General features: G+C 55.8%; 1 protein-coding gene across 1 annotated transcript in view; it reads right to left on the reverse strand.

The window, feature by feature from the left end:
- LOC128823316 (mucin-2-like) overlaps positions 1-16515 on the reverse strand; it is a 44716-nt gene that overhangs the window by 19201 nt on the left and 9000 nt on the right. Inside the window, exon 3 of the mRNA XM_054005557.1 lies at positions 6746-6802. Coding sequence (XP_053861532.1) covers positions 6746-6802 — 57 coding nt within the window. The remainder of the gene's footprint in view (positions 1-6745; positions 6803-16515) is intronic.

Consider the following 16515-nt stretch of genomic DNA (forward strand, 5'->3'; position numbering starts at 1 on the left):
CCCCTTGTCTCCTGAGGTGAGCAGTGACTACAGCTAGAAGTTTGGAAAAAGCACGGGGGGCTGTAGATAGTCCGAAGGGGAGTACCCTGTATTGGAAATGTGTGGAACCAAGGGTAAATCGGAGGAAACGTCTGTGGGCCGGATGTATAGTGACGTGGAAATAGGCATCTTGTAGGTCGAGGGCAGAAAACCAGTCGCCCTGCTCCAGCGCTGGGATTATGGTATTGAGGGTCACCATCTTGAACTTTTGCTTTTTGATGAATCTGTTGAGCCGCCTGAGATCGAGGATTGGTCGCCATCCCCCATTTTTCTTCTCCGTTAAGAAATAATGGGAGTAAAAACCCTTCCCTCTGTGTCGCTCTGGCACGATTTCTACTGCTCCCAGATGAAGGAGATGTTGCACCTCTTGGAGGAGTAGCTGCTCGTGAGAAGGGTCCCTGAAGAGGGACGGGGAGGGTGGGTGGGTGGGAGGTAAGGAGAGGAAGGGGATGACGTATCCAATTGTAACTACCTCTAAGACCCACTTGTCGGAGGTAATCTTCCTCCATTGTTGGAAAAAAGGTCGTAGGCGGTGTCCAAAGATTGGTGTGCCGGCTGAAGTGAGGGCATTGCTTTCTAAACCCTCGACCAAGTTTTCAAATCTGCCTATTAGCTGGTGGGGGTTGAGGCGCCCCTGTAGAGTTTGGGCGACGTCGCTGGAATCTTGGTCGTGGACGTTGCGGCTGTTGCTGTTCCTGCGGTCTATGGGAAGGTTGTGTTGTGACGAACTGGGCCTGTTCTCACGGTGGTCTGTGAATGCTGACAGGGGAGTGTTCTGGGATAGTCTGCATTGCAGGATGGGATCTGCCCGAGGGCGCATACCTGAGTGTGTAACATGAGAACCCAGGAAGGGGTTGAAGGCGAGGCGACTCCTTAGCCCGGGAAACTGAACAAAGGCTGTGGGAGGGGTCGCTGAAAGCAGAGTGCTGGAAGCAGGCAGGGAGAGAGGGCTGGGGGGCATAGATGGCTCTGACCTCCCAAGGGGGGCTGGGCTTGGATGCCCGGGGACCCCAAGATGGACCTAACTGAGGGGGTCCCTGTTGTCTGTGCCTGCAAGACCTGTCTTGGACTGTATTCCTGTCATCCAAATAAACCTTCTGCTTTACTGGCTGGCTGAGAGTCATGGTGAATCGCAGGAAGCCGGGGGTGCAGGGCCCTGAGTCCCCCAATACTCCGTGACATGTGTAAATGCGGGATAACGTGGCCGGTGGTATGGTTGGTATCGATATTGTCGTCTTCTTGCCGTAGGTGTCTGGAGACCTAAAGACCGGAGGGTTGTTCTGGAGTCTTTCATTGAATGAAGCACTTCATTCGTGTTAGCAGCAAAGAGTTTGTCACCGTCGAAGGGAAGATCTTCAATTGTGTTCTGAACTTCGCGAGGAAAAAAGGAAGAGGAGAGCCATGAGCCCCGTCGCATGACTATCGCTGTAGCGGTAGATCTTGCCGCTGTGTTGGCTACATCGAGGGCTGCTTGGAGAGCGGTGCGTGAAATGGCTTGACCCTCAGAAACTATAGCTCTGAACTGTTGTTTTCTTTGTTCTGGAATGTCATCAATAAAGTCCATTAACTTATTATAGTTTTTATGGTCGTATTTTGCCAGGACTGCAGTATAATTAGCTATGCGAAATTGGAGGGTGGAGGATGCATAGACCTTGCGACCAAACAAGTCCAGTCGTTTGCTATCCTTGTTAGGTGGGGCAGAACGAGAATACTGTTGTCTGGCCCTCTGGTTCGCAGCGTCCACTACCAATGAGTTTGGTGCTGGGTGGGTAAAAAGGAATTCAGAGTCCTTTGGAGAAATAAAATACTTCTTGTCCGCTTGCTTGCAGGTAGGTAGGCTTGTCGCTGGAGTCTGCCAGATGGACTTAGCGGGTTCTAAAAGGGCTGCGTTAATTGGAAGTGCCACTCTGGAGGAAGAAGGGGGCTGTAGGATGTTCGTTAGCTCATGCTGTTGTTCGGGAACCACTTCCAAGTTAATGTTCAGGTCACTAGCAACTCTCTTAAAGAGGTCCTGGAATTTTGTATATTCATCAGAGGGAGTGGGAGGAAGGGGAAGTAATGCTTCCTCCGGTGCTAACTCCGGATCTGTTGGACCAGGAGAAGGGCTAGGTTTATCCTGGGAACGTGGCTGTGTTGCCAGGCGTCTCGTGTCACTAGCATATGCATTAGGAGACGGCACTGGATCAGTGTTGCGCCTGGTCGAACGGCCACGGGGCATGTGTTCCCGAGGGTATGATGTCCATGGTGTCCAGTATTGCCATGGTGGCGGGTAGGGCATAGGTGGTGCCATCCAGGGGTTCATCCCCCAAGGGGCAGGGTCCTGAGAGTGGGATGAGGTAGTATTTCCATAGCCCTTATTGCTCTGGGTCCGGGGCTGGGAGTCATGATATGGGGAAAAAACTCCCTGTGGATCTGGTTCAGGGGGTGATTGACCCCTGGGAGTGTGTGACCAGAGAGAAGGACTGTTGCAGTAACTGGGTCCCCCGGGGGATCGCAGCAAGCGGTCCCGGGGCGGAGGAGTCTGCAGCTCGACCCTGGCAGAGAGGTGGTGACCTGAAGAAGGGCTGGCACACTCAGGGTCCCCCTGGAAATGGTGGAAAGCGGAGAGCACAGGCCGGCGAGTGGCCAGCAGGAGGATGGATGCTAAACGCCTTAAGAGCGACCTGGTGGAGCTGTGCAAGCAGAGGGGGCTGCGCATGGGGAGGTCCACCAAAGAACAGCTCATTGCCCAGCTAGAGGAGAGGGATCGCTTGGATGAACCGAGCCCTGTCCCTGAGGGAAGCCGCCCGGCGGATGCAGCGTGGGCCCCGGGGCCTGACATGGCTGGGAGGGGTCAGACTGCTGCTGAGGACATCCCGAGACCCTGCCTAGCTATGCCTAGGGGAGGGGTGGGGGAAGCCCAGCGAATACCGGGGTCACCCTGACCCCGGTGGCCAGCAGGGGATCGTCCCGGCGGAGCTCCCCGTCCCGGGAGCAGATGCGGCTGGAATGTGACAGGGAGCTGAGACTGAAAGAGCTCGAGTTAAGGCAGCAAGAACTGAAGCAGGAGCAGGAAGAGAAGGAGAAACAACGTCAGCAGGAGCTGGAACTGGCCAGGCTGAGGAGCAGTGGGGCCCCGGCTGTGGTGAGCGAGGGGGGACCCAAGACTGCAAAGAGCTTTGATCAGTGCTTCCTGGCCCAGCGTAAGGAGGGGGAGGACATGGATACCTTCCTGACGGCCTTTGAGAATACCTGCGAGCTGCTCCAGGTTGACCCTGCAGACAGGCTCCAGTTTCTCATCCCTCACTGGACCCCACAGCCAGGGAGGTGTACAGCCGACTGAAAGGGGCGGAGACAGGGGACTACGAACTGTTCAAAAAGGCCCTGCTCCGCGAGTTTGGGCTGACTCCTGAGATGTACCGGAAAAGGCTCCGGAGTCAGCGTAAAACCCGTGAGGTCACATACCTACAACTAGCCAACCGGGCGCAGGAGTATGCCCGCAAGTGGACAGCTGGGGCCCAAACTATAGAGACCTGCTTGACCTATTCATACTGGAGCACGTGTATGAGCAGTGCCCATCCGACCTGAGGTGATGGTTGATGGACCAAAAGCCAGAGAACCCGCAGCATGCAGGCCAGCTGGCCAACGAGTTTGTGAACAGTCGGGCAGGGGATAACAGGGAGGAGTCGCAAAGGAACAGTCCCACCACAACGCAGAGCGAGAGTCCCCATGGGACCTCCCAGCGGGGAAATATGGAGAACCCCCACCAAAGGGGAACATCCAGCGTCAGGTCCATCCGACCCGCTCGAGGGGACCCACGGGACATGGGCTGCTATTACTGTGGCCAGAGAGGCCACATACGGGCCCAGTGCCCCAGGCTCAGGGACAGACTGAGCAGACCGAACCCACAGAGGGTTGACTGGGTAGAGACCCAGCCGGGCGAGAGGCAGCATTCCCAGGGAAGGGGGGCTGGCAGAGTACCACCTGCTAAGGAGGGAGGAGAGCTCCAGGCCAGCTCCTCTAGGGGGCTGGATGCTCCAGACTCAGGGTTTTGGTTTATACGGTGGGCGCGGGGCTGTCCCTCCGGAGAGAGTACCTTGTTCCCCTGGAGGTGGATGGGAGGAAGGTCAATGGATACTGGGATACAGGCGCAGAGGTGACACGCTGGCCCGGCCCGAGGTGGTGGCCCCAGATCAGGTGGTGCCCAACACCTACCTGACCCTGAGGGGGGTGGGCGGGACCCCAGTCAAAGTGCCCATGGCAAGGGTACACCTGAAGTGGGGGGCCAAGGAGGGCCCCAAGGACGTGGGGGTACACCCGCATTTGCCCACTGAGGTGTTGATGGGGGGGGACCTGGAGGACTGGCCAAGCAACCCCCAGGGTGCCCTGGTCGTGACCCGTAGTCAGAGCCGGCGAGGGGCACGGCGCCCTGGCCTTGGGGAGGGTGCCTTGCCCGAGGCGCAGGACCCTAACCCGGTGGGGAGGGAACGCCCAGGGACACGGTTCAGGGAGGCTGCGGCTTCAGACCCAGCGGGCGAGAAAGAGCAGGTGGCCATCCCTGTCCCAGCTGCTGAGTTCCAGGCCGAGGTGCAGAAAGATCCCTCCTTGCGGAAGATAAGGGACCTGGCCGACCTCAATGCGGTACAGACCATGGGGAGAGGTGGCTGGAAAAGGTTCCTGTGGGAGAAGGGGTTCCTGTACCGAGAATGGGCTCCCCCAGGGAAAATGGAGTCAGGGGGGATCAGGAGGCAGCTGGTGGTACCCCAGAAGTATCGCCGCCAGCTGCTGTGCCGGGCCCATGACATTCCCCTCTCAGGGCACCAGGGAACCTGGCGTACCCAGCAGAGGCTGCTACGGAGCTTTTACTGGCCTGGGGTCTTTGTTACTGTCCGACAGTACTGCGGATCCTGTGACCCCTGTCAGAGGGGGAGGAAGGCCTGGGACAAGGGGAAAATGGCTTTAGGACCCTTGCCCAGCATAGAGGAGCCTTTACAGAGGTGGCCAGGGTAAAAAGGGGGGCTCTAAACCAAGAGAGCCCAAAGCACAGACCTCCAGACTGGAGCGCTGGGAGAAGACCACAGCCCAGTTGGAGCCCCAGAGGTATGGGGGTGGGAAAAAGGCACCAGCCGCATAAACCTTCCCACATGCGAACTACGAGTGCCATGGAGCACCCCCGACCTAAGGGGGGGCGTGAAACTGGAGGGGCCTGGTGTAATTCTCACCAAGGAATGGGCGGGATGCGGGGGCATCCATGGGAACGGGGGTAGGTTCGAACTTCCCCAGGTCACTGGCTAAAGTGACCCCGCTCAGTTCGGTCTCGAAAGGGGGAAAGATGTGACGAACTGGGACTGTTCTTACTGTGGTCTGTGAATGCTGACAGGGGAGTTTGGCTGGGATAGTCTGCATTGGGGGATGGGAGACTGACCGAGGGAGAATACCTGAGCATGTAACATGAGAACCCAGGAAGGGGTTAGAGGCCAGGTGACACCTTTGCCCCAGAAACTGAACAAAAGCTAGAGAGTTGAGAGCTGGCTCGGAGGCAGATGGGGCTCTGACCTCCCAAGGGGGGCTGGGCTGGGATGCCCTTGGACCCCAAGCTGGACCTAACTGAGGGGGTCCTGTTGTCTGTACGTGCAAGACCTGTCTTGGACTGTATTCCTTTCGTCTAAATAAACCTTCTGCTTTACTGGCTGGCTGAGAGTCATGGTGAATCGCAGGAAGCCGGGGGTGCAGGGTCCTGAGTCCCCCACACTCCGTGACACCCCGCATAGGGCATATTTTTCTAGACTTTTCATCATTTTTGTTGCTCTTCTCTGGACTTTCTCCAATTTGTCCACAGCTTTCCTGAATGTGGTGCCCAGAACTGGACACAATACTCCACTTGAGGCCTAATCAGCGTGGAGTAGAGCGGAAGAATGACTTCTCGAGTCTTGCTTACAACACTCCTGCTGATACAGCCCAGAAGGATGTTCCCTTTTTTTGCAACAGCGTTACACTGTTGACTCATATTTAGCTTGTGGTCCACTGTGACCCCAGATCCCTTTTTGCAGCACTCCTTCCTAGGCAGTCATTTCCCATTTTGTGCGTGTGCATCACTGGGCTTCCCCAGCCACCGCAAGTCCCCAGCCCCATGCCGGCTGCCCTAGCTCCAGCCCCACCCAGCAGGATTCCTGGAAAAGCCCTGTTCCCTACAGCATCTGCACCCCCTACGCCCTGTCCGGGAGAGTTTGGGGCCGAGTGATGAGGAATCTCCCTGCCAAACCCAATCACCTTCCCCAGGACCTCCCGAGCCTCCCGACTGCTGAGAGTATCACGGCTGCTGCCTTGGCAATCCGGCTGGAACGAGGCCATGCTCCTGGAGCAGATCATCCAACGTTGCCTGGAGTTTGGTGCTGATGGGCAGAGCCAGGAGGACCCGGTGATCCACCACCATGCTGCCCGGGCTGAGGAGACAAGCACCCCCCACATTCCTCCCCGGCACCCCTGCCTGCTCCCTCCCCTCCAGCAGAGCATGACTGACTCCCATACGGGGCGTCAATCCCTGCTGCACCCGACACACATCCAAGGTCAGCTGCATCCAGCAGCGCCCTGCACGCCAGCTGGGAGATTTTGGACCCAGGGGTGTCAGGAACTGAAACTCACACACCTGGACCCCTCTCCCTGCCTGTGCTGCGGCTTGGCCAGCCCTCCAGCCTGCGTCCCATGAGGGGGCATTTCTGGTACTCACCCCAGAGCCAGAATCTCTGTCTCGAATCCCCGGCACTGGGCTGTAAATCATATTCATCTGAAAGGGAGAAGGGTGCACATTCAAGAGTGCCGGAGCATCAGCGACCCTTCCATCGCCCCCTCAACTGAGATAGGGCCCTGGGGAGTGGAGGGTTGGAGGAATGCAGGGAATTCCCCCAGGCGGGCAGCTGGATCGCCCCCTCATCTAGTCATAAAGGCTTTCTCGAATCCTAGTTCTTAACACTTCCACTAATATCCAGCAGAATACCCCCTCCTGCCCCAATCCATCACAGCTAATTGTCATCCCCTCGGGCCCCTCCGAAGCCCACTCACCACCAAACACATCTCTTGCTAATGTTTCAGCCAGGGTTTGCCCCTGTCCCGGTGGCCTCTCTGGGTCTTGCCTGCTGCGTGCAATTGCAGACAAACTCTTTATAGTCCTCAGAGGAGGGAGCTGCCAGGTTGGCAGTGAAATTGTGGTTGGTGACCTGCACCGTCACCCTTGCTGTCACGTTCACCTCTGATTCGGGGACCAAAGAAACCCGCTGAGACTCAGCAGTGAGCAGTGTGTGTGTGTGTGTGTGTGTGTAAATAAAATTGGTCTCAGAAACTCTGACATGGGATTAAGTCGACCAGGCAAAGTGATGCCACAGAAAACCCCAAACCCCCAAAAGCCAAGTAAGGAAAAGATCACCAAATCAGAAAAACCAGAGCCGGGGAGAGAACCCAGGAGTCCTGGCTCCCAGCCCCCCTGCTCTAACCCACCAGCCCCCACTCCCCTCCCAGAGCCGGGGAGAGAACCCAGGAGTCCTGGCTCCCAGCCCCCCCCCGCTCTAACACACCAGCCCCCACTCCCCTCCCAGAGCCAGGGAGAGAACCCAGGAGTCCTGGCTCCCAGCGCCCCCTGCTCTAACCCACCAGCCCCCACTCCCCTCCCAGAGCCGGAGAGAGAACCCAGGAATCCTGGCTTCCGCCCCTCCCCTGCTCTAACCCCCCAGCCCCCACTCCCCTCCCAGAGCCGGGGAGAGAACCCAGGAATCCTGGCTCCCAGCCCCCCTGCTCTAACCCACCAGCCCCCACTCCCCTCCCAGAGCCGGGGAGAGAACCCAGGAGTCCTGTCTCCCAGCCCCCCCCGTTCTAAGCCACCAGCCCCCACCCCTCTCCCAGCGCCGGGGAGAGAACCCAGGAGTCCTGGTTTCCACCCCCTTCTGCTCTAACCACCAGCCTCCACTGCCCTCCCAGAGCCAGGGAGAGAACAATAGAGAGACATCAAAAAACCCAACTTATATTTGGCCAATATGTTGTGTTCATAGAATCTAAGGGCAGAGGGGAGCCTTGTGACTGTTGAGAAATTGCAGAGTCAGTTGCTGACCCCACTTTGGCTAAGTGTGAAACACACTCAAGAGACCAAATAACTGACTCCAGGCAGGTTTATCACTACGAACCAATCACACGGTGCAGGACAACCGTTCTCTGCAGTATCAGTCTCCGGGAAGCCGGCCCGTGCGGCATCAAAGGTGCGTCCCCCCATGACACATTTCAGCCGGAGGTATTTATATCACAAGTGACCCGTTGCTAATGCCCTACCCAGCCGCTTGGCCCAGTTCCCTCACTGGTTCAGTTCCTTCCTTAGCTGGGTTTTGGATCCCGGCGCTCCAGGGGCCGGGCGACGGAGGGACTTCCCCGGCCGTCACGAAGACGCTGGATGAATCTAGCTTGATTTCAAACCGCTAACGACCGACTCAGGCCAGATGCTTCCGTGAACGCCGGGCCTGATGGGTCACGTAGCAATAAAACCCACAGGCCAATTTAGCATACGTACCTGCCATTAGAGCTCTGTTGTGTCCTCAGTGCATCCCGGTACATGCCTGACACGTCCCATACATCACTCGACATAATCGCCTAGTCCGACCCCCTAAAACACAGAGACCTCCCCCCGCCCTCCTGGAGTCCCCGTGGGAACCCGAGCAGATCTGTCAGAACAGCCCGTCTCATTATAAGAGTTACCAGGGATGGAGAAATAGTTCCACTGGCTAATTACATACGTAGTGACAAATTGATGCCTCATTTCAGCTTCAACTCCCAGCCCTTGGGTGGCGTTATTACTTTGTCTGCTACGTCAGAGAGTGTGTATCAAAGGTGTGCTCCGGGAATCTCTCAGTCCGAGGCAGGGTTTCAAATCCTTCTCTGGCCCCTCTCTGATTTAACCACCGCCCTGCTGGAACTGCAGGGGCCAGAATGGGGCACGGGATTCCCCCGGGCCAAAGAACAGAAATTCATTGCCGTGGGCTGGAGCTGTTCAAATCTCATCCCGCTTCATCCCACCTAGTCGCCCGGTCTCAGCCGGAGCCACTGGAGGTGGCACCTGGGTCCTGTCTCTGGCCCGGGCTGGTCGGAACATCTCTTGGCTCAGAGGTGTCATCAGACGCTACCGGTGTGGTGCTCTGCTCTTGTTTGATGATGATACCAGTCAGCTGCGTGCGTGTTCCCTCTGTGTGCTGCCCCGGCTCTGCACAGGTAGCTGACACAGCAAACCCCGAGAGACCCCCCGCAAAGACCACAGACTCTAGTAAGGTACGAAGGAACCCGGCCAGGTTTATTGTCAAACGAAGCACAGTAAGAGTTCCCCGTAGATTCTATGAGACATACTACGAATTGGTGCCCCCGGCAATGGATCGGCTCAGTCAGTGGCGGGACTTTCCACTGCCCCCCTAGGCCAGACAAAGATGCGCACTCCGGGACCAACTTTTATACAGTTACAGGACAGATTACTCATCCCTGCTGACGCATTGAAGTACAGCCCCTCTATTAGGGGGTTGCCTTCTCCTGGCACAGGTTGGTTCGAACAAACTATCCATGAAACTATCCATCGTATGGTCCTTTCATATCATATTGTCTATCCATCATATTGTTCTTTTCTACTGTCTTTAGGCTGGGTCTGCCTGTGCCTTGTTATCTGCGGGGGATATGTTCCTACCCAGCTGTTCCGGTGCCGTCTTGGCACACGTTCCTTTTATTAGTGACTTCTAGCAACCCTCTTCTTGCCGACTTCTGTGAGTGGGACTTGCCTCTGGCTCACAGCCCAGCTTTGCTTAACAATGTCTTGACTATTACTCTAGTTCAGGCCTCATACCGGGCCCTCATACCAAGGGTTTATGTCTCATGGACTCATCTTACTACAAGGGGGACCAAAGCCCAAGGTCCCCGAACACAGCAGCAGCAACGAAGCTCACAGCAAAGAATTGATTTGTCTCCCAAAGTCTTTTCCGAGGACCCAAAAAGGGAGGGGTGGGGAGGAGGGTCCATCCTCTCATCCGTTTGTCCCCTGCCTGTTGGCACAAAGATGTTCCCGGCTCACAGCTGGGGCTGGCTGCTTCTCTTGCCCTGCAGTTGTTGCCTCTTCTTGATGCGGCATCGGGGGAGCTCGTACCCGCAGTAACCCACTTTCAGGCACCGGAAGCAGAAGGAGCACGGGCACTCGGCACACCACACCGTGGGGCAGCCCTTCTGGGTGTGGGTCACCAGAGCCCCACAGCCGGGGCAGGCCCGCAGCGCCGGGCACCCGTGCACCGTTGAGTTGCGGTCATTGATTTTGGGTGCCCCGTCCAGGGCGGTCTGCAGCAGGCACCTGAGGTCAGCGTCAGGGGAGGAGGCCATCCAGGTGGTTGGGTGGGGTCCAAACAGGCCAGGCAGGGCCCTTAGGACACCTGAGTCTGGATCAGATGCTGGGGGAATGGGGGAGACAGAGCATTAGCCATCGGCAACACCTCTGAGGTTCCCAACTCGGCCCTCTTTCTTCGTAGGTCCCCGGTGGGGCATCCCCCGGTCCCGGAGATGAATTGAGCTCCCTGGCCAGAGGCCCCAGATAACGCCCGGCTCGAGGACATGCCGCGAGGGCTCGCCAAGTGACTGAGCTGCCCAGCGCGCCTGCCCGTCCCTGTCCTGCTCCGGTTCCCCTTGCCACAGCATCTCCCGGCACATGCCACGTCCCCACGGTGCCCTGCAGAGCCAAACACCAGCTGTGCCCGTCACTGCTGTGGTGGAGCCAAAGAACCAGCTCTCGGGGGAAAGAGAAACGGGGCCCCGGGGAGGCCATGAGACCTGCAGAAGCTGTTGGAGTCACCTAAGAGCCAATGAATGAACCCGGGTGTCTCAGCACCTCCTCCCCACCCCCCACTTGACCCCATTAAATGCCCCTCCTCCCCCAAAGCTGGGGAGAGAACCCAGGAGTCCTGGCTCCCAGCCCCCCTGGACCAGCGGTACCTGTTTAGCTGCAGGAAGTCGCCCCCCAGACAAGTTTCTGGCTGCTGGAGGCGCCGTCAGGGGAATTTCCCAGTGACTCGGCTCAGTGTTTCGCTTTCGCTTGCCAAGGATGCAGCGGGAGAGGCGCTCGAGGGCCAGGCACTGAGCAGCTGGGTGGGAGGGCTGAGCCGTGTCTCCCCACCCGAGCATACATCAAGAGACCTGAGAGGCACGGTCAGATGGGGCAGTGGAGCGTTCACACCAGTAGAACCAGTTTGGTTTGGAGTGTGGTCCCAATGGCTATACCAGCACCAGCCATGCCAGGCACAGGGGAAGAACCCAGGAGTCCTAGCTCCCAGCTCCCCTACTCTAACCCACCAGCCCCCACTCCCCTCCCAGAGCCGGGGAGAGAATCCAGGAGTCCTGGCTCCCAGCCCCCGCCCTCACCCACCAGCCCCCATTCCCCTCCCTGAGCCGGGGAGGGAACCCAGGAGTCCTGGCTCCCAGAGCCAGGGATAGGACCCAGGTATCCTGATTCCCCTCCCAGAGCCAGGGAGAGCAGGGTGCCGCAGTGAAGGGCTGAGTCCTGGTTGCCTGGAAGCTGCTCCCACGTGCCACCAAGTCCCCAGGCCAGCTCTGGGGGAGTTTAGCAGTCACCACTTCTGCCCCAGCCACCGCCATGGATCCTGGGAGCTGTCCTGCACAGAGATCCGTCCCTGGCATCATCCCAGTCACTGTCACTGAAGCACGCGCCCATTTCCCAGAGCTGTATCACTGAGAGAGATAGAGGGGGGCTGTGAAATCTCTGCTTGGCTCTCTGTGCCCCAGGAGGCCCATGTCTGCACCGCGCCCCTCCACCTCGTGGCATGGCCCCCTGAAGCCAGGGACACTGGGTGGCTAGGAGACCACATGTAGGGCCCCCAGCCTGCAGGGCCCCCCTTGGGCAGATCTCCCCCTTACCACGATGGCAATGAGGGTCCCAGCCAGCCCGTGGCTGCAGAACCTCAGCTCTGTCACCCACGCCGCCCTCCCCGACACGGGCCCCATGGCCCTCCCCACTGCGCTGGCCACAGCCCATGCCCAGGACAGTTGCGGAGAGTCAGAACTAGTGCAAAGGGTCCCCCCATCCCTGCCCCACTGTGCCCCTTTCAAGGCCTCCCCCCAGCCTCCCCCGACCCCTTCACCAGCTTGTCCCGGCCCCTGCCTCCAAACCACCTACAACCCTCCCAGCTGGGTGGTCTCTGCACAAGTTTTACGTGCATCCTCCGCTGTGTTATCCAGCTGTCTCGCGATAGCCATTGTGATGTTGTACTCCAGAATGTTTTATGGAAATATGCTAATGAGGGTGAATATCATCTAACTGGAATCTGCTTTAGGCAAAAGGTCTCTTGTAAGGTATCATTAGAAAGCTTATAACGTACGGAGTGTGTTCATCCTATTTGTATGAATGTATCGTTCTTGCATCTGAAACTAGAAATATGAAGTATAACTCTGAGGTCCTATTGTAACTACGCCAAGTGGGGGCCATTAATGGTGGTTTGGAAGCTTGATGGTTCCCATTGAGTAGGACAACTGGCTGTAAATGGCTGTTTACTTACAGACCTTCCGGGGTACGTGTGGGCCAGCCCTGGAAGAATGGAGCCTTGGGTCTCAAAAGACATATGATCCTGTCACCTGAACTGGAATCCATCATAAACCTGGTACTTTTCCATTTAGAAGGACGAGTGGGGACCCAGAGAGACAAAAGATTCACGCCTTGTACCGAAGCTATAAAAGGGGGTGGAGCAGGACAAAGGGGGCTGCCAGTCATGAGAAATCCCCTAGCTACCACCTGAGCTGGAACAAGGGCTGTACCAGGGGACAGGATTGGGCCCGGACTAGGAAGGAGTCTAGTCTGTGAAAGAAGCTTATTGGAACATCTCTGAGGATGAGATTTTACCTGTAACCAGTTTCTTAATGTATTAGGCTTAGACTTGCGTGTTTTTGCTTTATTTTGCTGGGTCACTTACTTTGTTCTGTCTGTTATTATTTGAAACCACTTAAATCCTACTTTTTATACTTAATACAATCACTTTTGTTTATTAATAAACCGAGAGTAAGTGATTAATACCTGGGGGAGCAAACAGCTGTACAGATCTCTCTATCAGTGTTATAGAGGGTGGATAATTTATGAGTTTACCCTCTATGAGCTTTATATAGAGTAAAACGGATTTATTTGGGGTTTGGATCCCATTGGGAACTGGGTGTCTGGGTGCTAGAGATAGGTGACCTGCTGAGCAGTTTTTGGTTAAAGCCTGCAGCTTTGCGGGTGTGGTCCAGACCTTGGGTCTGTGTTGCAGCAGGCTGGCATGTCTGGCTCAACAAGGCAGGGTTCTGGAAGTCCCAAGCTGGCAGGGAAAATGGGCTCAGAGGTAATTTCAGCACGTCAGGTGACAGTCCCAAGGAGGTCTCTGTGACCAAACCTGTCACAGTGGCGTAGTCGGCAGGATCTGTGGACAGCTGATTGCGCTGAGACACTGGTAGTGATTTTAAATGAGTTTTAAGCGAGGTGGCTGGAGGATAGACAAAGTGGTTCCTGGTTTGTTATTTTCTGTTTGCTTATTTTGGGAAAGAGAAGTCGGAAGAGAAAAACAGGACAATGCGTGAAAGCAGTAAAGCAATTGTGAAGTTGGAGCTTTTTAGGCTGCAGGTTACAGAAAAGAGCGGGAGCACCAGAGATGATTGCAACTGAAACAGCTGGAGAGAAAAGAAAAAGAGAGTTAGCCAGAGAGGAGGCGGCCCACCGAGACGGCTATGGAAGCCCAGCGGTTAGCACGGCAAGCTGCTCAGGAAAAGGAAAGAGAGGCGGCGAGCCCTGGAGTTAAAAGGCAAAGAAACTGAGGCCCACACTGCGACCCCGAAGCATGAACTGGCCGTAATGGAGTGGAAGAGACAAAGCCCTTCAGCAGCTGGCTCCATTTCCCCAAAAATCCACAAATGGGAATGATTATGCCCGCAACATGCTGAATCCAGTGATATTGCCGAATATTTCATCACCTTTGAGAGACTGTGCACTCTCCATGCGATTCCTGAAGATCAAAAAATGACCACATCGGTTGCAAAATTGACTGGGAGAGCTCTGGACATATTCAATAAGATGCCTATTGCTGATGCTTCAAACGACGGTAAATGTAAAGAACTAATTTTAAAACAGTTCCAGATTACACCTGAAAGCTACAGGGTAAAATTCAGGAGTCTTAAGAGGAGTCTGCATTAAGTAATGTGGCCTATGTAAATGAAATGAGAGGTTTGGTAGATGAGTGGGTGAGGGGAAAAGGCATTACAAGCTTGGAAGGAATGTGTGATTTGGTTACTCAGGAACAATTCCTGAATATGTGCAGTGATGATGTAAAACAGTAATTTTGGGACAAAAAGGTAAATGCAGTGGGTGAATTAGCTGGGTATGCAGACTCTAACTGCAGTTTGGGATTGCTCAAACAAACAAACCACTGGCAGAGGGGTACAGGGTTGGTGGAAAGCGGAATCACGATTTTACCCCTGGGAAGAAGGAGGCTGGGCGTTCACTTCCCCACTCCCGTTACTCGTCCCAAGTCTCCTGTACAAGCAGAGGAGCGCAGAAGGTGCTATCATTGTAAGTCCACCGAGCACCTGAGGAATAAATGTCCTTGGATGAGTGGGAACAGGCACCAGGTAACACATGAAGCTGCTGCTTCTCAGAGCACAGGGGTATCCCAGGCTACTGCCTCTCACCACACAGGATTTGTAAAGGTTGCTTCTACACAACCCAGCAGGGAGCATATGCATGCTGTTAAACTTAATGACAAAGTGCTCTAAGGTTGGAGAGATACTGGTGCAGAAATTTCTGTGGTCAGGAGCAACAGAGAGTCCTGTGGCACCTTTAAGACTAACAGATGTATTGGAGCATAAGTTTTCACATGCATCTGATGAAGTGGGCATTCACCCACGAAAGCTTATGCTCCCAATACATCTGTTAGTCTTAAAGGTGCCACAGGACTCAGTTGCTTTTTACAGATCCAGACTAACACGGCTACCCCTCTGATATGTGGTCAGGAGGGAGCTGATCCAGGAGAAGGATTTGTTGCTAGGGAAAATGGCAGAATTAGAATTAGTGGAGGTTATAAGGTCCTTGCACCGTTAGCTAAGGTACACATGGAGACTGGTGATTTTCGGGCTGAACTGACTGTCGCAGCGGTGGCACGTAATTTTGCACTGTTTCTACTGGGGAATGATTTGTTTTGTTGTGGCAGAATCTGTCCCAGGGTTTGTTAGCAGCAAGAAGGAATCTTGTGCTGAAAGCCCCAGAGGGGAGGGTAAAGTCACAGGTGCTGCTGGGGAAATAGGAGAGAGTGTCTCTTTAATGCCTCGGTAGCAGTGTGTAGCATGCCGCTGACTTACTGGGGCGGCACCTCCTGCTGGACAGTCCTGGAATTAACTCAGTCCAGTCTCAGAGCGCCTCCTGCTGGCTGGTGTCTCTCTACCGGTACCTGCTTCCTGGTCTCCGCCACTGGACTTCAGGTCCCACATCCCTCCCGGCCCACGGTGCCCCTTATCTTGGGTGCTGCACCACAGCAGTGCCCCCACACTCTGGGTCTCCCAGGGAAACCCCCCTCCCACTAGGCCCACCTTTCCTCAGTGGCTACTAGCCCCAGCTCACTGGGGCAGACGCAGCCTGTCATGGCCACTCATCATGGGCAAGGGGGCTGGACCTGCTGCCTTTCTAACTCAGCTGTCTCCCTGCAGCCCCAGTCCCTCCTTAGGCCTTCCTGCCAGGCCTGAGCTCCCCAGCTCAGCCTGCCCCTTCCCCAGCACTGCTCTCCCGAAGGTCCCCTGTCTCTCCCAGGCAGCCCGGCTCCTTACTCACAGCCCTCTTATCCAGGCCAGCTGGCCACACAGCCTCCCTCCGCTGCTCTCACTCCTCTTATCCAAGGAGCGGGGTAACTGCCTCACTACACACCCCATTTCCAAGGTGAATTAGTCTCCAGTGCCAAACACACAGATCAAATCACCTCTCCCCATTCCTCTCTGCACATGGGAGCTGACACAGATCCAGCCATCGCAATCCCAGTGTCCAGAGCGGCAAAGTAAGACAAACGCGGCCCAGGGATGTGTTGAAGTCAGACCTCAGGGACTGAGGCTTGTCAAGCAGACTTGTCCCACGTGGACCAGCCAGAAATGAACAATAAAACCACGGGCGATTTGGCCATTCGCGGCTGTTTGCTTTGTGTGTTTCGACAGGGGATGGTGGCAGGTTGTGTGCGCACAATTCCACAGATTTAACTCAATCTAGATGGATATTAAACGGCAACCCCCCTCCCGCCCCCGCATTTCCCATACCCGTGAACATTCCAATCAATAACAAAAATCTTTAAAATGCTTCAAAGAATCAATATTCGCCGCCAAAATGCTACACGTACAGATTAAAAAAATCGGTCCAAGTCTGTCTTGCCTCATTAGCCAGCAAAGTGCCCCAGTTCAGCAGCACCCCAGCCCAGCGAGACTGGATTGCCT

The sequence above is a fragment of the Malaclemys terrapin genome, chromosome 15, assembly GCF_027887155.1.
Source record: "Malaclemys terrapin pileata isolate rMalTer1 chromosome 15, rMalTer1.hap1, whole genome shotgun sequence".
Taxonomy (NCBI): Eukaryota; Metazoa; Chordata; order Testudines; family Emydidae; genus Malaclemys; species Malaclemys terrapin.